The following is a 21566-nucleotide window of genomic DNA, read 5'->3' on the forward strand; positions in this document are numbered from 1 at the left end:
GACTCTGTCATCCTTACAAAATTATATTGTTAATCTGCCAATGTCCTAAGTCTCAGTTAGCTATTCTTAAGCCAGACTGCCACTAATCATCTCTCTCTCTCTCTCTCGAGATAATAAATGTTTATTGCTGTTTTAGGTAACTAAGTTTTTAAAAAATAACTAAAATTTAATTTTAATCTTTTTACAATTCAATGGTTTTTAGTATAATAGCTTCACAGAGTTGTCATACCATCACCACAATCAGTTTTAGAACATTTTCCTCACCTCAAAAAGAAATCCTGCACCTCTTAGCAGTCACCACCTCAACCCATCCTATCCCCTGCCCAGTCCTCGGCAACCACTAATGTACTTTCTGTCTCTATTAGCTACCCATTCCAAACATTTCATGAAAACAGAATCACATAATACATAGTTTTCTGTGACTGGTTTCTTTCGCCTGCATCATGCCTCAAAGTTCATCCATTTTGTAGCATGGATTAGAACTTCATTCCTTTTTATGGCTTTTTTATTCCTTTTTATATTTCAACTTATGAAAGTACCACATTCTGTTTATGTCTTCATCAGTTGATAGATATTTGGGTTGTTTCCACTGTCTAATCATCTCTTAAATTAATATGCACACAGGAAGAAGAAAACGTAACCAGTGCATTTTCACATACTTTCATTGCTCTTAAGGGAAATCCAGAGGTATGTGCCAAGGAGTCCACTCAACTTCTGTTCTTACCAGAGGCTGCTGCTGAGGCCTTGCTGCTGGCCGTGAAGCGGTAGAAGGGGGGGTTGTCACAGTGCTGGACAACCGGGTTCACTGGCTCGGTCTGCTGGAGCTCAAAGAGAAGCTCCTCCATGGTTTGAATGGTGTTGTTACGGCACAAGTAGATTGCTACCTTTTTAATCTGAGAATAAAAGGAAACAAGGGATGTTTTACAGAGCCCAGTCAACAGGAAGTCCAGGATACCCATGGCCAAGACGGCAAACCACGCATTGGATGAGTCTGTCGTCATGCAAGAGCCGGATTTGGTGGAACTGGCAGAAAAAGTCCCATTCGGGCTTTGTATTCCTGACAGCTAAGCTTCGTGTTCTCCTGGGCTAAGCGAACTGCTTCAGTGACAACTGCTTACTTTCACACGCACGCCAGGCATTTTCCAATGGCCAAGTTAAGTGGGGCCCACTAAGTCTATCTAAATGGAAACCTTGGCATCTAGCGTCTTACCTAAAGAAAGAATTTTATTTATACAAACCATGGGAAGAAATTGCTAGCTGTGTTTGTTAAAAAAGGAATCCAGTCTCCTGCTATTCTTTTCTCCCTTAGAAACAAATGAGTTTTAGCTATTTTTATGGTTTCAAATTTTAAAAATAGCTCTGGAGTAAAGTCCTACATTATTGTAGGCCTCATAGTCAAAAGCAAAGCACATAATGTGCAACTGAGCTGACGTGGCTCCAAGCAGCAGGAAACAAAAAATCTCAAAAAGACACCAACACAGAAGTGCAATCCTTAAACCCAAACACCAAATTTCTCTGACATCTATGGAAGGTTACTTTCTGCTTATTTCTTCTAACACCTCACTCTGAAGAGAAAAATGTAGCTACTCTGTATTTTTTTTATTGTTTCAAGAGCATTGAGATATAAACGTGAACCATTTTTTATTATAATGCAATGTTCTATGCAATTTTCAATGTTTCTCTTATATAATAGGGCTAATGTTTACAGAAGTTGCCATTTGGCATTTGCTAAAAGATATCCCTCCCTTAATTAATACGTTTCTGTGTACAAAGGCTTAGAGACAGGTTGATGGAGACCTCACCAGTGCACCAGAGGTGGACTCTCAGCAGGTTATGTAATAGTTCCTCACGGGAGATGCATGATGGGCACAATTTGACCTCTCTCTTTCAGTTAGAGCAAAGAGCACCTCCTGCCTTGCAAATTGCAAATAGAACCACCAAGAAGAAGAGGAGCTCTTGCAAGTCTGAGAGACACTTACATAGGGCAACAGAACGGTGTCACTGCTAACCCCACACAGGCTGATGAGAAACTGCAAGGTTATTCTCAGGTTGTTACTCCATTTCTCATTGTTGGCTAAAGCGTTCCAAGCATTCTCCATTTCTGGTCCAGGCACTTCATCTCCATACTGTAATAAAACGAAATAAAAACAGGCACAGGAGAAGGGTGTGAAAAATATAAGGAAGCAGACTGTTGGATTCAGAGTCGTTTTAAGGGCCATCGCCACTTCAAAGCCATAAGAAGGAAACGGCCGTTCATCACAAAGACACTGCTTTTCAGTGGAGAAGAATTTCTAATGCCCAGATAGGGGAAGGACGAGCTACTCGCGCAGTTTCTGGAGCCACGGCCGTTTCCCCTGGTCTACAGCACGGGGTGCGGGGGCCTGGGGTTCTCGCGGCCATGGAGCCGCGCTCTGAGGGCGCGTTCCACTCTCTGCTGTACCTTGGCCGTCACGTACATGAGGTTGTTCAGCACCAGGGACGTCGCTTCAGGAGAGCCCCAGCCGTGCCCCTTCAGCCCGGGGCAGGCGGTCGCCTCTTCCCGGTCCTTGCCTTCGTCCTCGGGGCTGCTGGGGCTGGAGCCTGGGAGGAGGAGCCTGCTGTCCACCAGCTCGATGTTGTGCAGCCAGGGCAGCAGGTAGGCGAGCATGACCTGCCGCCCGTTGGGATGGGTCGTGGGGAATCGCTGGCTGACCTCTAAAGAGAACCGCAGCGGCAGACAGCACCAGGTTACTTTGTCAGAATCAACAGAAATGTCCACACCACTTAGAGAATGACAGCGCCTCCGGTTACAAACGTTTCCATGGACAGCCTCTCGGCAAGGCCACAGAACCACCACACCGAGGCTGGTCTGAGGAAGTGGTTCAGCACAGAGGGGAACACATGGCGCTGGGCAAGTGGGCGAGTCGGAAGGCTGGCAAATTTAAATCCAGCGCTAGAGGAAGAGGCGTCTTAGAGTGGAAGAAGCAAAGGGCCTGGAGTCAGCAGAGCATGTACTCCAATCCCAGTCCCATGCTGGCTGCGTGGGAGCCCAGATCTTATCTGACCTTGCCATACCTCAGTTTCCTCATCTGTAAAATGGGCTGATAGAGCCCCACACTGGGCGCTTGTGAGGATTAAGAGATAAAAATCACAATGGGTATCATCCCCTTACTAAACAGTGAGTAGGATTATTATGGCAGCGATTGTCTTTTCACTGAACCAGAGCTTTACAAAGTGTCTTCCATGAAACACTAGCTGTTAAAAAGAAAGACATGAATGCCTAAGAGGCATAAATGTAGTACACATCATGCAAGACTTGTGTTTGTGGAAGGGAGGGGTCCAAGTGCTGGGCTTCATTTTGTGAAATAATAGGATAAAAAGGGTAAAGCCATATATCCAACCCATTCATTTCACTGTTACTTTCTCTGACAGTGTTTTTCATTATTTCAATGCATGAAGCATTTAATTTTTAAGATCAGATTAAGTTTTCTGTAGGTATAAAAGACTAGCTTTAGGTATATACTGTAGGCCTAAAGTAATCTCCTGGTTGTAATATCTAGAGAAGAAACTGTTTATCCCAAGGGAAATTAGAAACTTGTTCCAATGCCCTTATTATCCAGCATAGCACGCAGCATCATTTGGAGAGCTCAGGGCTGCTGAACAATGGAACGAAACAGATGCCAGGAATTGCACCGAGATAAACTACTGGATCCCTGGAACAGCAGCTCTAATTGATTTTAGCCTTTTGCCTAAAGCTAAAATTACAAATTTTTTATTTTGAAGAATAGGAACATATTTAATACTGTACACAATAAACAGGCAGCATTAAGAGGTTATGTTTCCCATAGGTCAAACTTCAGAACTTTACTTCTAAACTTTATGGCTGTTATGAGTAATCACAGACGTTATAAAATTGGAGCAGGCATTTAGTCCAGCACAGGGAGCCTTTTCTAGGCACAAGGCACTGCCAGGTGCCACGAAACAGCAAAGCCTTACTAAGGATGCCTCTCCTGCCCAGAGGAGAGGACACGAGACCCGTTACACCCCCAGGTAACTCTGGGATGAGATGGGAAGTGACAAGTGGCACAGAAAGGCATAATGGGAGTGCTCTGGGGGTTTGGTGGAGGAAAATAGCCCCAAACTACAAAGACTGGAGTAATTCTTATGGAGGAAGAATTGTTTAAACTCCTCTAGATGGGATCTGGACTTTGGAGGGAAAAGGCCATTCCAAACAGAGGGAGAGCAGCTGTTATAAATACCTACCTTTCAGCAACAGTACGAAAACCTATATGCTTTTTAAAATAGCAACCATCACCTTCCAACATGCTACACAATTACTGATTTATTATGTTTATTGCGCCTTGTCTGCCAGGACATAAACGCTCCTGAGGGCAGGGCTTCTGTCTGAGGGATTCTGGGCATCTAGACCAGGCTGGATGGTAAAGAGTTCTTGAAGGGAAGAGAGGAAAGCTAGTGCTGCAGGCATGCCAGCAGCCCCTGCCAGCCCCTGTGGACCCAAATGAAATAAAACGTGCGACAACGTCAGCGGGATGCAGCTACGTTTCATGCCTCCTTTGGGTGGGACCTGAACAAGTCTGGCTGCTTCCAAGCAATTTGTTCCTCTGAAATTGCAGGCAATGAAACTTCTACTGCAGGGTTTATGAGAGGAACAGGAGTTAGGAACCTATTAAAAACACCTCACTTTTCCATGTTATAAAAAAAGTTAGTCTTCATAAATCAGAAGGGCCTTTAAAAGGTATTCTTGAAGAAAATTTACATTGACTCTCTTCACGACACATGTGAGCTGCTTGTCTTATTAGTTGTCCTGGAGAGTCCAATGAACTGGAGAGTAGGTGTTGGCTGCAACTCTGCTGAGATTCAGGGCTCAAAGCTTCTCTTGTTAAATTTGCTCTAATATATCTCCTCTCTTGGAACTGCCAGCCTCTCCCTGCAGTCCTGCTGCCCCTCAGCTAACAAGCATGCCCTAATTGCTCTCTTTTTTTACAAGATTTATTTCTCTTGCCCTCCCCAACCCCAGTTGTCTGCTCTCTGTGTCCATTCGCTGTGTGTTCTTCTGTGTCTGCTTGTATTCTTACGAGTAGCACCAGGAATCTGTGTCTCTTTTTGTTGCATCATCTTGCTGCGTCAGCTCTCCGTGTGTGCGGCGCCATTCCTGGGCAGGCTGCACTTTCTTTCACGCTGGGTGGCTCTCCTTAAGGGGCGGACTCCTTGCGAGTGGGGCTCCCCTATGCAGGGGACACCCCTGCGTGGCACAGCACTCCTTGCGCTCATCAGCACTGCGCATGGGCCAGCTCCACAATGGTCAAGGAGGCCTGGGGTTTGAACCCTGGACCTCCAATGTGGTAGGCGGACGCCCTATCCATTGGGCCAAGTCCACTTCCCTCCGATCTCTCTCATCCTCAGACACACCTCCCTGCACTCTGCAGTTCACTGTAGCTCCAGCCAATATTTCCCCTTCTTTCTCAGCCAAGCCTGTGGACTCTGCTTCTGCTGCTCCCTCTCCAAACGATCAACACTTACAAATCAATTGCAAAATCCAGAGGGTAATTTTTGGAGCTTATCTCCTGGAGTCTCCCTACTCCATTCAAGACTGTGGACCACTCCCTCCCACCTTCCAAATCCTCTTTTCTCTTTAAGTTTCCATGACACCTGCCACCTGCAGCCTCCATGCCTCTCTGCGCCTTGGTTCTTCCTCAGTCCAGGCCACAAAAGCTTGGTGTTGAGGGTGTCTGTTCTGCACCTTCTTTCCAGTCTGTGCTCTCTCCAGGCACATACAGCTGTTCCCTTGGCTCTAACCCATTGAGCCTTCGGGGGTTGTTCAAGCCGATCTTCTTCGAGTGCAGGGCTGCATGTGCACGGGGATGTCCGACATGCCTGGCACAGTCTCCCACGCTGAGCTCATGGTCTCTGCCTCTCCCTCAAAGGCCTCCTCTCCCTGCATGGGCTGTCTTGATGGGATTATCACACCTACTTTCCAGATACTGCACCCGGCACTCTCTCTGTGGACTCTGCTCCAAGTATCTCTTGACTCTGTTCTCTCCTGGGCTGCTGTAAGGTCGGCCCTCATAATTTCCTCCTTGGACTACTGTCATTGTTTTTCAGCTGGTCTCCTTTCTTTAGACTTGATGTTCTCTAATCCATCCTCTGTACTGCAATGATCTTTCTAAACTGTATTCTTTTTTTTTTTCCTCTCCCCTTCCCCCCCCCACCCCCCCCGCCCCAGTTGTCTGTCCTCTGTGTCCATTTACTGTGTGTTATTCTTTTTGTCCGCTTCTGTTGTTGTCAGTGGCACAGGAATCTGTGTTTCTTTTTGTTGTGTCAGCTCTCTGTGTGTGCAGCACCATTCCTGGGCAGGCTGCACTTTCTTTCGTGCTGGGCAGCTCTTGCGCGTGGACTTCCCCTACACGGGGGACACCCCTGCGTGGCACGGCACTCCTTGCGTGCATCAGTACTGCGCATGGGCCAGCTGCACACGGGTCAAGGAGGCCCGGGGCTTGAACCGCGGACCTCCCATGTGGTAGACGGACGCCCTAACCACTGGGCCAAAGTCCGTTTCCCTCCCTCTTCTTTTTAAAAATTCGAGTGGTTTCCAAAATCCCAGCAGCTGTGATGACTTCCCAACTCCCAGGGCTCTGAGGGGTTTCAAGAAGCATATGGAAAAAATGCCTGGCCTACAAACTCCTTTGCCTGTTACACAACGTCTTCTAAGAGCTGACTTCTGCCTCTCTGTCCATGACCATCTCTAACGCCCCCTTTCTTGCATGGTAAGTTAGCCTAACTGACTCTAGATCATCTTCCAAATGCATCATGCTATTTATACCCCCAAGCCAATGCCCACACTCTTGCATTGACCTGCAATGCCCAGAACTACTTGTCTGTTCTGATAAATTCTATTCTTCATTCAAACTGCGGCTCAGACATCAGCTACTCTGGGAAATCTTTCCAGATACTCCTGGACCAATATTGATTACTCCCTCATCTTCTGTCTCATACGTTGAATATACATTTTTTATTGCACTTGTCACCTTGATTCATGATTACATGGTTGCACATCTATCTTTATTACTAGACTATGGGCTATCTGATGGGAGGGATTGCTTTTTTATTTCTGTATCTCTAGGAACAAAGCACAGTGTCTGGCTTACAGGTAGCATTCAAATCTTGGTTGAAGTGAATAAAAAATTTCAGTTTTCCAGGAAGATAATTAATTTGTTAAAAAGGCTTTTCTTGGGTCTCTCCAAAGTTTCAGGCACTGTTTAAGGGTATGACTAACCCCAAAGATAGATGGGGAGGTTTTCACAGCATAAGTGGATTTTATACTTGGATATTAAAAAGGGAAGGGGCAGAAGGGCCATTCCCAGCAGAAAGAAAAGCATGCACCAAAGCAAGGGCTTGCAAAAAGGGCTGGCATGTCAGTCGAAGTTTGGGGTAGAGGGTTCTTGAATGAAGAGGTAAAAGTAAGTTTGGGAAGGGGAATTTTTATAAGTTAACAAGTTCCAATTTAACAACACTGGTTTTGGAGGAAAACAGATATACATTTAATTCTGGCTAGGTCCCTGACTAGCCATACAGTCCTGGACAAATTATTAAACATCTCTAAGCTTTGGTGTCTCATCAGTAAAAGAAGATTGATGATGACAATGCTGATAATTGTGTCCAGGATTGGGACAAGTGCTTGATTTTCATTAGGCCATTTTAACCTTCACAACCTATGAGGTAGCCACTATTACTGCAGAGGAGGAAACAAAGTTTAGAGGTTCTGTGATTTGCCCAAGGCTAAATAAATACTGCATGGCAGAGCCAGAACTTGAACCCAAGCAGAATGACTCCAAAGCCTCATTTCTAACTGCTATAGAACACTGCTGCTTTGGAAGCTACCTGATGGTTTGTAAAGATTAGGTGAAAAATGAAATGCATATACAGTGCCTAAGATAGAAGATGGCACATATTAAGCACTCAATAAATGGAAGCTGGAATTAATTAATTTTTAGGACAACTGGGCAGAGAAGTTTGAACTGAGAAGTACCATCTTGTATTTGGTTTGGTATCCTGAGTGGACTGCAGCCTGGAGGACGGATGGCAAGCAGGGGATGGCAGAGGCAGGGGAGGACTGCCAAGATCTGGGCTAAGGCAGAGGTGATATGCATGGAAAAAGACTGTGGATTCAAGAGGCCAAAGTCTGCCTCTGAGCAAGTTGCTATGTGAACTTTGGCGAGAAGTAAATTGAAAAATGCAACTCTTAAAAAATGGATTCTCATGAGTTATTCATGAAGAATACTTGTAAAGATATGCCAAAAAGGCAAAGCTTTGAGAAATTATATATGTAGCAATGTATAAGCTACAAAACAATGACAACAAAAAAGTGAAACTTATATTGCCCATATTGTAAGTTCTTGGAGAAATCTGACATATAGAAATATGGAGATTTATTAATATTAACCTAATTTATTTATACTTACACTTTTTTTAGAGATATGCATCTTCACAATTTAAAGATATCCTAAAACTTACTTCTATATTTAACTGGATTTAGTTCATAGCAATTCCGATCTACAAAGTTAGCATCACTAATTTTGACTCTAAAATTACACTAGAATTTTAAAAAGCAAATTACATTTACAGGGGAAGAAATGATTGTGTATGTCTTCATTAACTGTTGCATGGTACCTGAGAAGAGGGGAAGGGTAAGCTCAGGGTACATCCTCGCCAGTTCACATGACAAGAGGGCCAATGATACACTGTAGAGGGGGGGTAATGGGCCATGTGTTCCATAGAGAATACTGCCCGGTCTTTGTTCAGCTACTTTCTTCGAGTACACAAAAAGTTTTGCTTCAAGGATCTACAAAGAGGTAGGAAAGAAGAAACGGTATGAAAAAAAATTAGCTGGCTATCTCAAGAGTATTTACATTTAACAAAGTTTAGTAGCAACAAGACCAATTAATGCATATTCTAATGAAGTATTAAAGTCTAAGTATCAGTTAATTCCTACATTTACAAATTATGCAGTTATTTTCACACTGTTCATATCCACTGATGATACACAGAAATAAACATATGCATATGAATTAACAGCAAATCAGTGATCAACTATCATTTCTATTTTCCATGTCCACAGGAAGAAGTTTTCTAAGTAAATGATACATGCCTGCATGAGCTGCATAGAAATTTCATAAATCTCTCTGTTGGTGTCAGAAGCCTTGAATAGCACAAGGTTTAACAATGTCACTATGTCGAAGGGATAGTTCCTGGAAAAAACAAACAAACAAACAAAAACAAAACAGCATAATTTATAAAACAACCTGGTTATTAATCTTGATAAATCATCACCTCTCAAAATTCTAGATGGTCCACTGACCTCATTCACACTTACTAATGACGTTCTCTGCTATTGGCCATTTTTTTGGCCTCCTTCTTTTGGTATTTATTAGCAGATAAAAGGGAAATGACTCTGTTTTGTTTAAATTGGATATCGTCACATGGAATATATGAACACAAAGATCAATCTGATGAAAACAGATGTTAATAAAAGAAATTTTAATGAAAACCAAATACAAGTAAAAAAACAAAAAAAGAGTACAGCATACTAAATTTCTCAATAGCTCACTGGCTTAATATTTTCATTTAATCCATCTAAATTTATTAAGCATCAAACACCTATCAGGAATGATGTGTGAAGTGTGATGAAGTTGGTGCCTGTCCTTCAGGAGCTTAGAGATTAGTGGGAGGGACAAACTACAAAGTCCAGACATGCTGAGTGGTGATCTAAGCCATGGGACAGGAGCCCAGAGGAAGCACACTTAACTCAGCCTTGGGGGAAACAAATAAATGGGGCCTTAAGGCACCAGAAGACTTTAGCCAGTCTGTGGAAGGTGGCAGGAGCAGAGAGAGTTCCAGGCAGGCAGAATGGCATTTGGAAAGATTACAGGAGTGAAATAGCAAGGTGCCTTCTGCAAAAGGAAAGACTCTTTATAGATGAGTGAAAGAAATAAGCAGAGGAGCAGGAGGAGATGGGGCTGGGACAGGAGGTGGGTTCAGACTCTGACCAGCCTATGGCTGTCATCTGAAGAAAAAGGACTTGAAGTAGGGGAGTGAGGCAATGGCATCAGTTTTTGGAAAAATCTCTCTGGCTGCTGTGTGAACCAATTTCAGGGGCAAGGGCAGAAGCTGAGGCAATAGCCCACGGAGAAGTGAGGAGGGCTTGAGTTAGGGCACAGGACACACAGAAAGGAGGGGAGAGCGCTGAAATCACAGAGCAAGTGCCATCATGGGCAGAACTGGGTAACTGTCTGTACCCTGCTGTGGGAGCCAGGGGAGAAGAGGAACACAGAGAAGAGATGATGTGGCCATTGGCAGGATGAACAAATGCAACGTGGAGATGCAAACCGTTTTCTCTTGCTACACAATACTATTTAAAGATGGCGACTGTTCACTGTAGGGATTTTCTTAGTCTATAGTGGAAAAGAAGTCATGAATAGAAAACTGGGTGAAATAAGCAATTAGTGAATGGTGTACATATAGAAGGTGGGTTACTGATAATTATTTGGAGGCAACCTTCAGAAAGCAGAAGATAGGATGGAGGTGAAAAATAGAGAAGTTCTGCTTTAGAGCAATCACCCTTCTGAAAGGAACCATCCTCCTATGAATACATTCCCATTTAACAGAAAGTTCAGTGGAATCTTATAATGAAAGTTAAAAGTGAATGCTTTTCACTTTTAATTGTAATAATATCTGAAAAGTATCAAAAATGCTTTTCACTTTTTCTTTTTGATACTTTTCAGATATTATTACAATTTATTACACTAGTAATACATGAACACATTCACCTTTTAAAAGAGTCAAGCAACACATTTAAAATTTTGGCAGCTACTGCCATATTGTCCTCCAAAATAGTTTTACTAATTTACACTCCAAAATGATTACTTTTCTAGAACTTTTATTTATAAATCCATAAAGTAGAAGGTTGATGTGCCTGATGGGCAATTGGCGAAAGCCCCCAGGTGAAAGAAGAACAATGGAAAATAATGCTGGGTCACCACGGCCTCAAAGGTGGGAATGCGGTAGACAAGGCATCCCTCTTATGGAGACCACTCGCTGGAACGTGTAGTGAGGGCATTCTATTTGTTGTTTAATTCTATACTGAGTTTTGGACCTCATTGAAAGAAACCCAGAGCAGGAAAAAAGTAGAGAGATCTCAAAGAGCAAAAGCCCACAGATAAAAGATCTGTACTTAAATGTTTACAGTTGGCTTAGACACTGAGTCTTATTCATTATTCAATTATTCAAAATAGGCAATAAAAGGGTAAAAGATAAAGAAATAGACAGGTGTGATGATATAGAGTAGAAGTCAAATGAAAAAATAAATACAAGAGGTAGATACAACTTAGAAAGTAAACAAGAGGGAAAGCTGTTTTTTTTTCAATCCTGAAGAGAGATTTTTTGAAGAATGTGGGACACACCCACTTGCTCTTGCTTTCCTAAAACCAAATGACAGAGCCCACGGTAATTTTGCCATGTTTTGAAGAACACACACAGAGCTAAATAGTTATAAATCTTCCTGGCATGTGAGCTGTTTTTTGTGTGCACGTACATAAGCTAAATTATAGTTCTGAGCTGCATTTAATAGCTTTTTTATCAAATTTATAAACACATTTTATGAAAAATTCCTCGAAGTTACTAACGCCAGTTGTACCACCACTTTCTACTTTCATCCCCCTTTTCCTGGTCCTACTCTAGTTGCCTCTGACTTCTCTCTCTCAATACCACAAGAGCCATATCACAGTGATAGCGATAGTCTTGAGCCTAAATCAACAAGTTCTCTCTCACTCTCTCACACACACAACAAAAATCCGGAAGATTTAAAGTTTCATCTTAATAAGCTATGAATAGCTTTTTAAAGTTTTATTTTTTGCAAATGGCATGAATTTATATATACAAATCCCTAAAGAATCACGCACACACAATCTTTAGAGCTAATAAACAAGTTAAAGTTGCAGGATAAAAAGATCAATATATAAAAAATCAGTTGTATCTCTATACAATGGTAATGAACAATCCAAAAATAAAATTAAGTAAACATTTTCATTTACCATAGCATAAAAAAAGTACTTATGGATAAATTTAACTAAAGAAGTAAAGATTTGTACAATAAAAATTGCAAAGCACTGTTCAAAGAAATAAAACTCATATTAAAGTTAATTTTTTTCTCAACACTTGGGCCCTTGCTAATTTACAAGTTTTGAACAATAAGAATTCCAAGTGCACAGTAACTTTGGAGAGGAGTAAAATGAAAACTAGATAATTATTTAATAGCCATTTCAAATTAATATAGATTTTCAAATTCTATTTATCAGGAAGAATCTCTACCATAATGATGTTTTATATGGCTCCATACAATAAATTTTTCAGTAGGTTATCTTGGGGAATGAATATCCAGGGATACTAAGTCCCACTACCTTTCACAGAAAGAAAAGGAGCTGAAAAGAAGAATGTGGAGCTGTTTTTTTTTTCCTTTCCATTACAACAGCTAATGACTATAGGGATTACTATAATAACTTCAAAAAATTGTTTATTTCCTCTTCTATAACTAGAGAAAGAGAATTTAAACAGATAACATTTAAAAAAAACGGTCCATCCTATGGTATTTTGTGGTCAATTATAAATGGTTTTTTAATAAAGGAATTTGCTTTATTACTGCCATATTCCACTGGAAATAAACCCAGTACATGAGAAGTCCTAGGTGAAAACTAGGCAGTAATTGTTTGCTTTGCAAGGATGATTTGTTGTATGAGTGACTGAACAGATAACTTCTTTGAGACATTTAAAATATGATTTAGCTTATTTATGACTTTTCGGGAACATATTATTTCATAAGATAAGGTATTTAGCTGCTTTTAAGAAGCAAACCTTATAGAAAGCAAATGAGGAAAAAGTAAAAACACCAGAATTCCTTTTGGACAAAATGTACTGGGAAAAAAAGTGCAAAGTTTGCTTCAGCAAATGCAGAGACCCTTTAGGCTACACATGCTGAGAATTTCTGGAGAATGGGAGCAAACTGAGAAACAGCTGAAACTTTACATTCTGAGTATGATATGTGGTGAAAAAATGGCAGAAGTGGTGTCTACAGCCTCTGGTAGAGAGTCCACAGTCGTGATATTCCCAGGTTATTTCCCTTCCTTAAGAACAGATGTGTCCCGAATATAAATGAATATGCATTTGTCTAAGAACCAAAATACTTTTGGGTGATACCTAAAAGTCTAGTATAAACACAGAGAGTTGTATGACCTCATGTTTTTGTGTCTGGAGATATTTTTATTGAAATTGAGACTATGCTTCAAATAAATTGAAGCATTTATTTGCTTTTTCTGAAGAAAAATATCTACATTTATTCAGAGGAATGCAGGGTGGATGTTTTATGGGGTGGCCAAGCAATGGAGTAAATTTGATGAGGATGGTTCCAAATAAGTTCAATAGGAGAAGGGCAACAAAGAGGGGAAACTTTTTACTCTTGTTTTTGTCAGAGAAAGAGATACAAATTCATAGATTCTAAATACATTTTTTAAAATCAAAGGGTTGTGGGAACAAAACTTTACTTTAGAATATCATAATATCTGAAAATTTTTAAAAAACAAGAGAAAGAAGATTTTTGCAAAAATGTTATTTTGCTAATGTCCTATAGGTATTAACATTCTTTAGTAATGTTTATATCAAGAGATAAAACTTTATGAAAAACCAGTTTACGTTATATTCATGTGCTATAACTTTTATGTAGATTAAAGGGTATAAGAAAAATTCTACTGCTAAGATTGTGAAAAATGAAAACTTTAGACATGAAATGTTATCTACTATCTTTATAACAGAAAGATAAAAAATTTTTAATTAATTTATTGAAATATATCACCCATACACAAACATATATAAACAATAAGTGTATAGTAATAGTTGTGAACTTACAAACAAACATGTATAACATCATACAGGATTCTTAGAACTCACCCTACCACCAACACCTTATATTGTTGTTAAACCTTTTTAACTAATGATTAATGAGCATTGTCAAAATATTACTACTAAACAAAGTATTTTCCTCCAACCCTCCCTATTATTATCTTCATGTCATTTATATATGAGCATACATAAACAATTAAGTGTACGGTAAAAGTTGTGAACTTACAAATCAAACATGCATAACATCATATAGGGGTCCCATACATCAACCCTCCACCAATACTTTGCATTGTCGTGAGATGTTTGTTACAAATTATGAAAGGATATTGTCAAAATCTTACTACTAATTACAGTCCTTATCTTACATTTGGTGTGTTTTTCCCCCAAAACACCTTATTTTTTTTTAAATATATTTTTTATGACAGAAGTTGTAAACTTATAAAACAATCATGCATATGTGCAGAATTCCCAAAGCAACACCCCTCTATCAACACACCATACTGTGGTGGAACATTTGTTACAGATAAGATAATATCATCTGATTGTTACCATGTCCATAGTATACATTTGGCTCACATTTTCTATACTGCCCCATTATCAACACAGTATATCTTTGGCATATTATTACTGCTAACCACCGTCCATAGGTCATTCCAGTTGTATTTTTCCCATGTGTTCCCAACACTCTGCAGTAGTGATGTACATTTGCTCTAGCACACAAAGGACATTCTTGCATCTGTACCATCAACCACAATCTCATCCACCTCTTGGTTTACTGTGCTATTCAGTTCATAGATTATTCTCTAGCATTCTGTCAATTGGCATTTACATCCCTAGACCACCATTTTCAGCCACATCCCTATCTATAAACTAGCTATTACTATTTTTACCATCCATTCTATACATTTCCACACTTTTACAGTGAAGCTAATTAAAACTTCTATATGCATTAAACATCAGTAGTCCATCTCGGTCCTTTTCTTATCTCCATTAAGAACTCACCACCTACTGCCAGTTCTTGAAGCTATTTTCCTATAATTTCTTCTAGAAGCTTTATGGTTCTTGCTTTTATTTTTAGGTTTTTGATCCATTTAGTGTTAATTTTTGGATAAGGCGTGAGATAGGGGTCCTCTTTCCTTCTTTTGGCTATAGATATCCAATTCTTTTAGCACCATTTTGCTGAATGGACTGTTCTGCCTGACCTGTGTGGGTTTGACAGGCCAGTCAAAAATCACTTGACAGGAAGAGGACTTGGCCCAGTGGTTAGGGCGTCCATCTACCACATGGGAGGTCTGCGGTTCAAACATCAGGCTTCTTTGACCTGTGTGGAACTGGCCCACGTGTAGTGCTGATGCATGCAAGGAGTGCCGTGCCACACAGGGGTGTCCCCGCATAGGGGAGCCCCATGCACAAGGAGTGTGCCCTGTAAGGAGAGCTGCCCAGTGCGAAAGAAAGTTCAGCCTGCCCAGGTTTGGCACCACACACACGGAGAACTGACACAACAAGATGATGCAACAAAAAGTAACACAGATTTCCGTGCTGCTGACAACAACATAAGTGGACAAAGAAGAACATGCAGCAAATAGACACAGAGACACGGCGGGGAAAGGGAGAGAAATAAAAAAAAAAAAAGAAAAACAGAATGAATGAACAATATGAGAATCTCAAAAAATAAAGATTAAAAAAAAAATCACTTGACCACACATGTGAGGGTCTGTTTCTTAGCCATCAATTTGGTTCCATTGGTCTATGTATCTGTCTTTATGCCAGTACCATGCTGTTTTTACCCACTATAGCTAGGTAGTATGATTTAAAGTCCGGAGATGAGGGTTCACTTTTCCTTTTATGATGCTTCTGGCTATTCAGGACACCTTACCCTTCCAAATAAATTTGCTAATTGTGTTTTCAATTTTTTTTTTTTTTAATGCTGGTGGAATTTTTATCAGGGTTGCATTGAATCTGTATAATCAATTTGAGTAGAATTGATATCTTAATGATATTTAGTATTCCAATCCATGAGCATGGAATGTTCTTCCAGTTATTTAGGGCTTTTTTGATTTCTTTTAACATTGGGTTGCAGTTTTCTGAATACAGGTGCTTTACATCGTTGGTTAAGTTTATTCCTGACAACTTGAGTTTTATCTGTCATATTTGATTTTCACCACTCTTTTGATACTTTCAGTTACTGTTACTGATACAATCTTCATTTCTAGACTGACTTCCAGGCCTCTCTCCTGTCTTCTTTTCAGGTTCTAACACACCCTTTACTATTTCCTGAAAGTCTGGTCTCTTGCTTAGAAATTCTCTCAGTTTGTTTATCTGTGAATATTCTAATCTTGTCCTCATTTTTGAAAGACATTCTTGCCGGATATAAGATTCTTGGCCAGAAGTTTTTCTCTCTTAGTATCTTAAATATATCAGATCACTGTCTTCTTGTCTCCATGGTTTCTGGTGAGAAATCAGCACTCAATCTTATTGGGTATCCCTTATATGTTATGCATTGCTTTTCTCTTTCTGTTCTCAGAATTCTCTCTGTCTTTGGCATTTGACATTCTGATTAGTATGTGTCTCGGAGTTGGTCTATTCAGATTTATTTTTGGATGGGAGTACGTTGTACTTCTTGGACATGGATATCTATGTCCTTCAATAGGGTTGTGAAATTTTCTACCATTATTTCTTTAAATATTCCTTCTACCCCTTTTCCCTTCTCTTCTCCTTCTGGGACACCCATGACACTTATATTTGCACATCTCTGGCTGTTGTTCAGTTCCCTGAGACATTGTTCAATTTTTTCCATCCTTTTCTTCATCTGTTCTTTTGTATGTTCACTTTCAGAGGCCATTTTTTCAACTGCATCAATCCTTTCTTCTGCCTCCTCAAATCTGCTATTGTATGATTCCAATGTTTTTTAAATTTCATTTATTGTGCCTTTCATTCCCATAAGATCTGCTATTTTCCTATGCATGCTTTCAAATTCTTCTTTGTGCTTATCCAGTATCTGCTTAATATTCTTAATCTCTTTAGCCACCTCATTGAATTTATTAAGGAGATTTGTTTGAACATCTATGATTAGTTGTCTCAACTCCTTTTTGTCATCTGGAGGCTTATCTTGTTCCTTTAACTGGGCCATAGCTTCCTGTTTCTTGGTGTGGTTTTAATTTTTGGTTGGTGTCTTGGCATCTGGATTACTAGAGCATTTATTCTGGGTGAGTTTTTCTCTTTAGTTTAGGGCTTCCTGCCCTTTCTCTCTTGCTGGTTGTACAGTGGGAGCCAAGGATGTAATTGGTGCTGCAAATTGTGGAGGCTCAAGCTGCCCTTATTGCTCCAGGAATGGATGAAGCTTCTTCCAACCTTCTCCTTTTAAGGGGTAGGGACAGAGTCAGAGTTGTGTGGAATAATCCAAATCATGCAGGCCTAGACTTAGTTGCCCAGAGAGACTGATAGAGCTTCATGCCCCTTTCTCCCCTGCCTGAGGCATGGATGGAGCTGCAGGTGTGGGCAGCAATCTATGCAGTGCAGGTCCAAGATGACCGCAGTTGCCCCAGTAGACTTTTAATTATTCAGTTTGTGCCAGCCAAAGGTATCCTCAGTTACCTGGACAGACTGGTGCTGAGCTAGTCAGCCTCCTCCCTGCCAGAGGTGGGACTGAAGCCTAAGCTAGGGCTGCAGGCTGATCTGGATGACAGAAACTGGTTCTTACCGTCACTGTAATATTTGGTCAGGTTGGCTTCCCCTCAGGCTGGAGGTGGAGTCAAAATGGCAGCCACTGGCCTCTTTCTGACTTGGACAAATTTACACACAGCAGTTTCCAGGGTTACTCCTTAGCCATCCAAGTCTACCAATCAGTAGCTGAAATCGGCAGCCATCAATCTCCTTCTCCCATTTTTGGGAAATGGAGCTTCCAGTTCCCGTCACAGAGCAGCTCTGGGGCGGCTCGTGCCACCAGAGTAGGACAATCACCAGCCACCACAGCTTGGCTGGTAATTTCCTGGAGAGGCTGGCGCTTGTCTCTTTAAATAGCTGGCATGTTCCTTTTAGATTTATCAAAATTAGATGTATTCTAATTCTGTTCTCATTAACTTAGAACCTGAACAAGCTGGAATTAAAAATGAATTCATTTTTTAAACTTTATAATTTTATTTACTTATTATTTTTTGTTAGAGAAGTTATAGGTTTACACAAATATCATGCATAAAACACAGAGCTCCCATATACCAACCCATTATTAACACCTTGAATTAGTGAGTTCCATTTGCAAAATTCTTTTGTTTCTTTTCTCCTGTTGTTCAAGATAGCTATTTAAAACACATTTAATTTAAAAGGTAAATTGACAGTCTAGTCTACATCTTTTCAAAAATAAACTTGAGCTGCACTCTCTCAATTCTTCCAGTTCATAAGTTCTTTCTTGGGAATAACTTATGCAATTTGGGGAATCTTCATTAACAATATTAAATAAATTATTTCACCCAGTAAAAAATGATGCTGAAACTATACAACAGGACAGTGGTTATAAAAGTGTGATCTAGATTTTAGATCGCTTCTTGGGTTTTAGATTGGTCTAAAGATGTATCTACCACAAATATTTTTAGAATTTCCCTCAATGTATCTTAATCATTTTAGACCCTCCTCTAATACTGAACAAATTTATATTGTGAATTTCCAAGCAATTCAAAAGTAGGGTGCTATCACAACAAACCACTCTCTTTGTCGCAAGAAAAAAATCAACACAGCTGCAAACTTAAAGGGAGTAGTAATTGATCTGCTGAGAAAATTTAGATGATTTTGTATTCTCATAGCTTTTACTCTGCTCAGATAATGGCAAAGCAGTCAGCTTTCAACTGGTCCTGTCATGAAGAGCCACCTTGACTGTACTTGCCACTGCCCACTACATTTCATTTGCAAAATTCATACCTGCTTCCGCACACAGTTGCGATGGCTTTGAAACAGCCAGAGGCAAGTTGGTAGGAACCAGTGTAACATCTGTCAATTGCCCAATTAAAAAGATTTATTTGGTCAGGATTAAGTTCCAGGAGCAAGACGACAACTTCACAGCCAAGTTGATGAACCTGAATTCATGGAGAAAATCAATGATTCATACTTAATTCAAGAGTATTCTAGGGAAAGAAACAAAATCAAGGTTAGCCAGTATAAATTTAGTAACAAAGTGGAGACCAAGTATTTATTTTGATTAATTTTTATGCCATGTATTCCTGTATAAGAGGGTGTGATGTTCCAACTGCAATGGACAAACTAAATTTGACTCTATGTAAATCTGTTATACAGGGTCACTCATTCTTGAATTTTAACTCTGAAAAGGCAGAGAAGACATTATTGGCAATGTTTTAGTTTTGTATTTCATACATTTTCGAAAAATACATCTAATTGATTAAAAAAATCAAATATACAAAAGGATATCCTTTATGAATGCAAAGTCTTTTAAGGAAAAAAATCAGAAAGACTATGTTTATGAAGCTTGATGACTAAATATACCATATAAAACTTAGCTGGCAATCTTTTAAAAAGAAATACAGTATTAATAGACTGTTTCTTCTTATTCAGAGTCTTTCATATGAAAAAAGTCATAAGGCTAAATAGGATTTATAGGATAATTAATTGATGATTCCTGAAGTCACTGTCAAACCTGGCATGGCCAGTGAATATAAATGTTTGCCCATTTGTCCAGGAGAAGTCTTGGGCCTGGAGGCTGTATTCCCATCAGGAAGTAAATTTCCCACCTCCTCCGAAGCTGCAATCAGGCAGAGAGGAATAGATTTTGGGTCCTTTTTTTTTTTTTTTCTTGTAGTATCTGGGCCCAGATGTGAGTGGTATTCTAACTGGAAGTCAATAATTAGCAGCAGATAAAAGACCTTGCAAGAGACTCAAAAAAATAACATTCATTAAAATGTTTGCTTGACTTAAAAAGAAAAAAGCAAGTTTTTAATGTGCTGTGGAAACTTTATATTGGTCCTTTGCATTTCCACATATATTTTATTTATTTATTTTTAAAAAATATTTATTTTATTTATTTCTCTCCTCTTCCCCCCCCCCACCCCAGTTGTCCATTCTCTGTGTCCATTTGCTGCATGTTCTTCTTTTTGTCTGCTTATGTTGTTGTCAGTGGCACAGGAATCTGTGTTTCTTTTTGTTGTGTCATCTTGTGTCAGCTCTCAGTGTGTGCAGTGCCATTCCTGGGCAGGCTGCACTTTCTTTCGTGCTGGGAGGCTCTCCTTACTGGGCGTACTTCTTGCGCGTGGGGCTCCCCTAAGCGGGGGACACCCCTGCGTGGCATGGCACTCCTTGCACGCATCAGCACTGCGCGTGGGCCAGTTCCACATGGGTCAAGGAGGCCCAGGGTTTGAACCGTGGACCTCCTATGTGGAAGACGGATGCTCTATCCACTGGGCCAAGTCCGCTTCCCTCCACATATATTTTAAAAGAAACTTGTCAACTGCCACAAATGTTTTGTTAGGATTTTGATTGGGGTTGTCTTGTCTCTACAAATCATTTTGTTGGAGAACTGACATCTTTATAACATTGAATCTTCCAATTTTCAAACATGATATAGTCTTCCTTTTATCCAGGTCTTTAATTTTGCTGGTTACTTATTCATATATTTTATGTATAAGTCATTGTGAGCATTTTTAGTTAGATTTATTCCTAGGTATTTATTTAATGCTAATTCTGAATTTTTTAATGTTACTGTACAATGCATAATTTTATTTTCTCTCTATTGCTGCTATATTGAAATATGATTTTTTTTGAGGTACCCTCATATGTGGGAAGTTGGTGCTCAATCACATCAGCAGTCCATGATTCATTTTTTATTTTGACTTTTTATTCAGCAACCTTGCTAAATTCACTTGTTAATTCTAATATTATACTATAGATTAGTTTGGATTTTCACATACACAATTGTGTGATCTGTGGATGGTGAGTTTTATTTCTTGCTTTTCATTCCTTTCATTGTATGCTATATTTTCTTTCCTAATGCACTGGCTAAGATTGTCAGTATAATGTAGCAGAGAAGTGGTGAAAGTGGGCACTCTTGCTCTTTCTAATCTCAGAGGGAACACTTTCCATAGCCCCTATTATGATATTTACTGTAAGGTATTTTTCCTTCAAGATACCCTTTATGAAATCAAGGAAGTTCTTTTTTATTACTAGTTTGGCTAATTTTTTCTTTTTAAATCAGGAATGGATTTAGAATTTTATTCAAGGTTTTTTACGAATCTATCAAGAATGATCACATGACATTTTCTCTTTATTACTATAGCTAATATGCTAATAAATTGATAATATTTGCATATTAAATCAAGCTTGCAGTTATTGAATGGATTTAACTTGGTCATGATTAATCATCTTTTTTTATGTATCACTAAATTCAACTTTCTCATATTTTGTTTAGGATTTTTGCATTTATGTTGATAAATGAGATTGCCTTTTAGTTTTCCTTCCTGTTATATCCTTGTCAGGTTTTCGTATCAAGGCTATGCTGGTCTTGTAAAATACATTGGGAAGTATTTCTCTTGATATATTCTCTGTAAGAATTCATCTGAGAAAAATGAATTTACTCCTTAAATGTTTGGTAGAATTCATCAATAAAGTCATCTGACCCTCAAGTT

General features: G+C 39.7%; 1 protein-coding gene across 6 annotated transcripts in view; it reads right to left on the reverse strand.

Annotated features, from left to right (window-relative positions):
- FRY (FRY microtubule binding protein) overlaps positions 1-21566 on the reverse strand; it is a 443412-nt gene that overhangs the window by 80424 nt on the left and 341422 nt on the right. For all 6 annotated transcript variants that reach the window (XM_071208166.1, XM_058276985.2, XM_012519809.4 and 3 more), the window contains 6 exons: positions 18856-19010; positions 9146-9245; positions 8668-8839; positions 2441-2694; positions 1980-2126; positions 725-893 (listed from right to left, as the gene is read on the reverse strand). In XM_071208166.1, the coding sequence (XP_071064267.1) occupies positions 725-893; positions 1980-2126; positions 2441-2694; positions 8668-8839; positions 9146-9245; positions 18856-19010 (997 nt within the window). The remainder of the gene's footprint in view (positions 1-724; positions 894-1979; positions 2127-2440; positions 2695-8667; positions 8840-9145; positions 9246-18855; positions 19011-21566) is intronic.

This window comes from Dasypus novemcinctus, chromosome 15 (genome assembly GCF_030445035.2).
Source record: "Dasypus novemcinctus isolate mDasNov1 chromosome 15, mDasNov1.1.hap2, whole genome shotgun sequence".
Classification (NCBI taxonomy): Eukaryota; Metazoa; Chordata; class Mammalia; order Cingulata; family Dasypodidae; genus Dasypus; species Dasypus novemcinctus.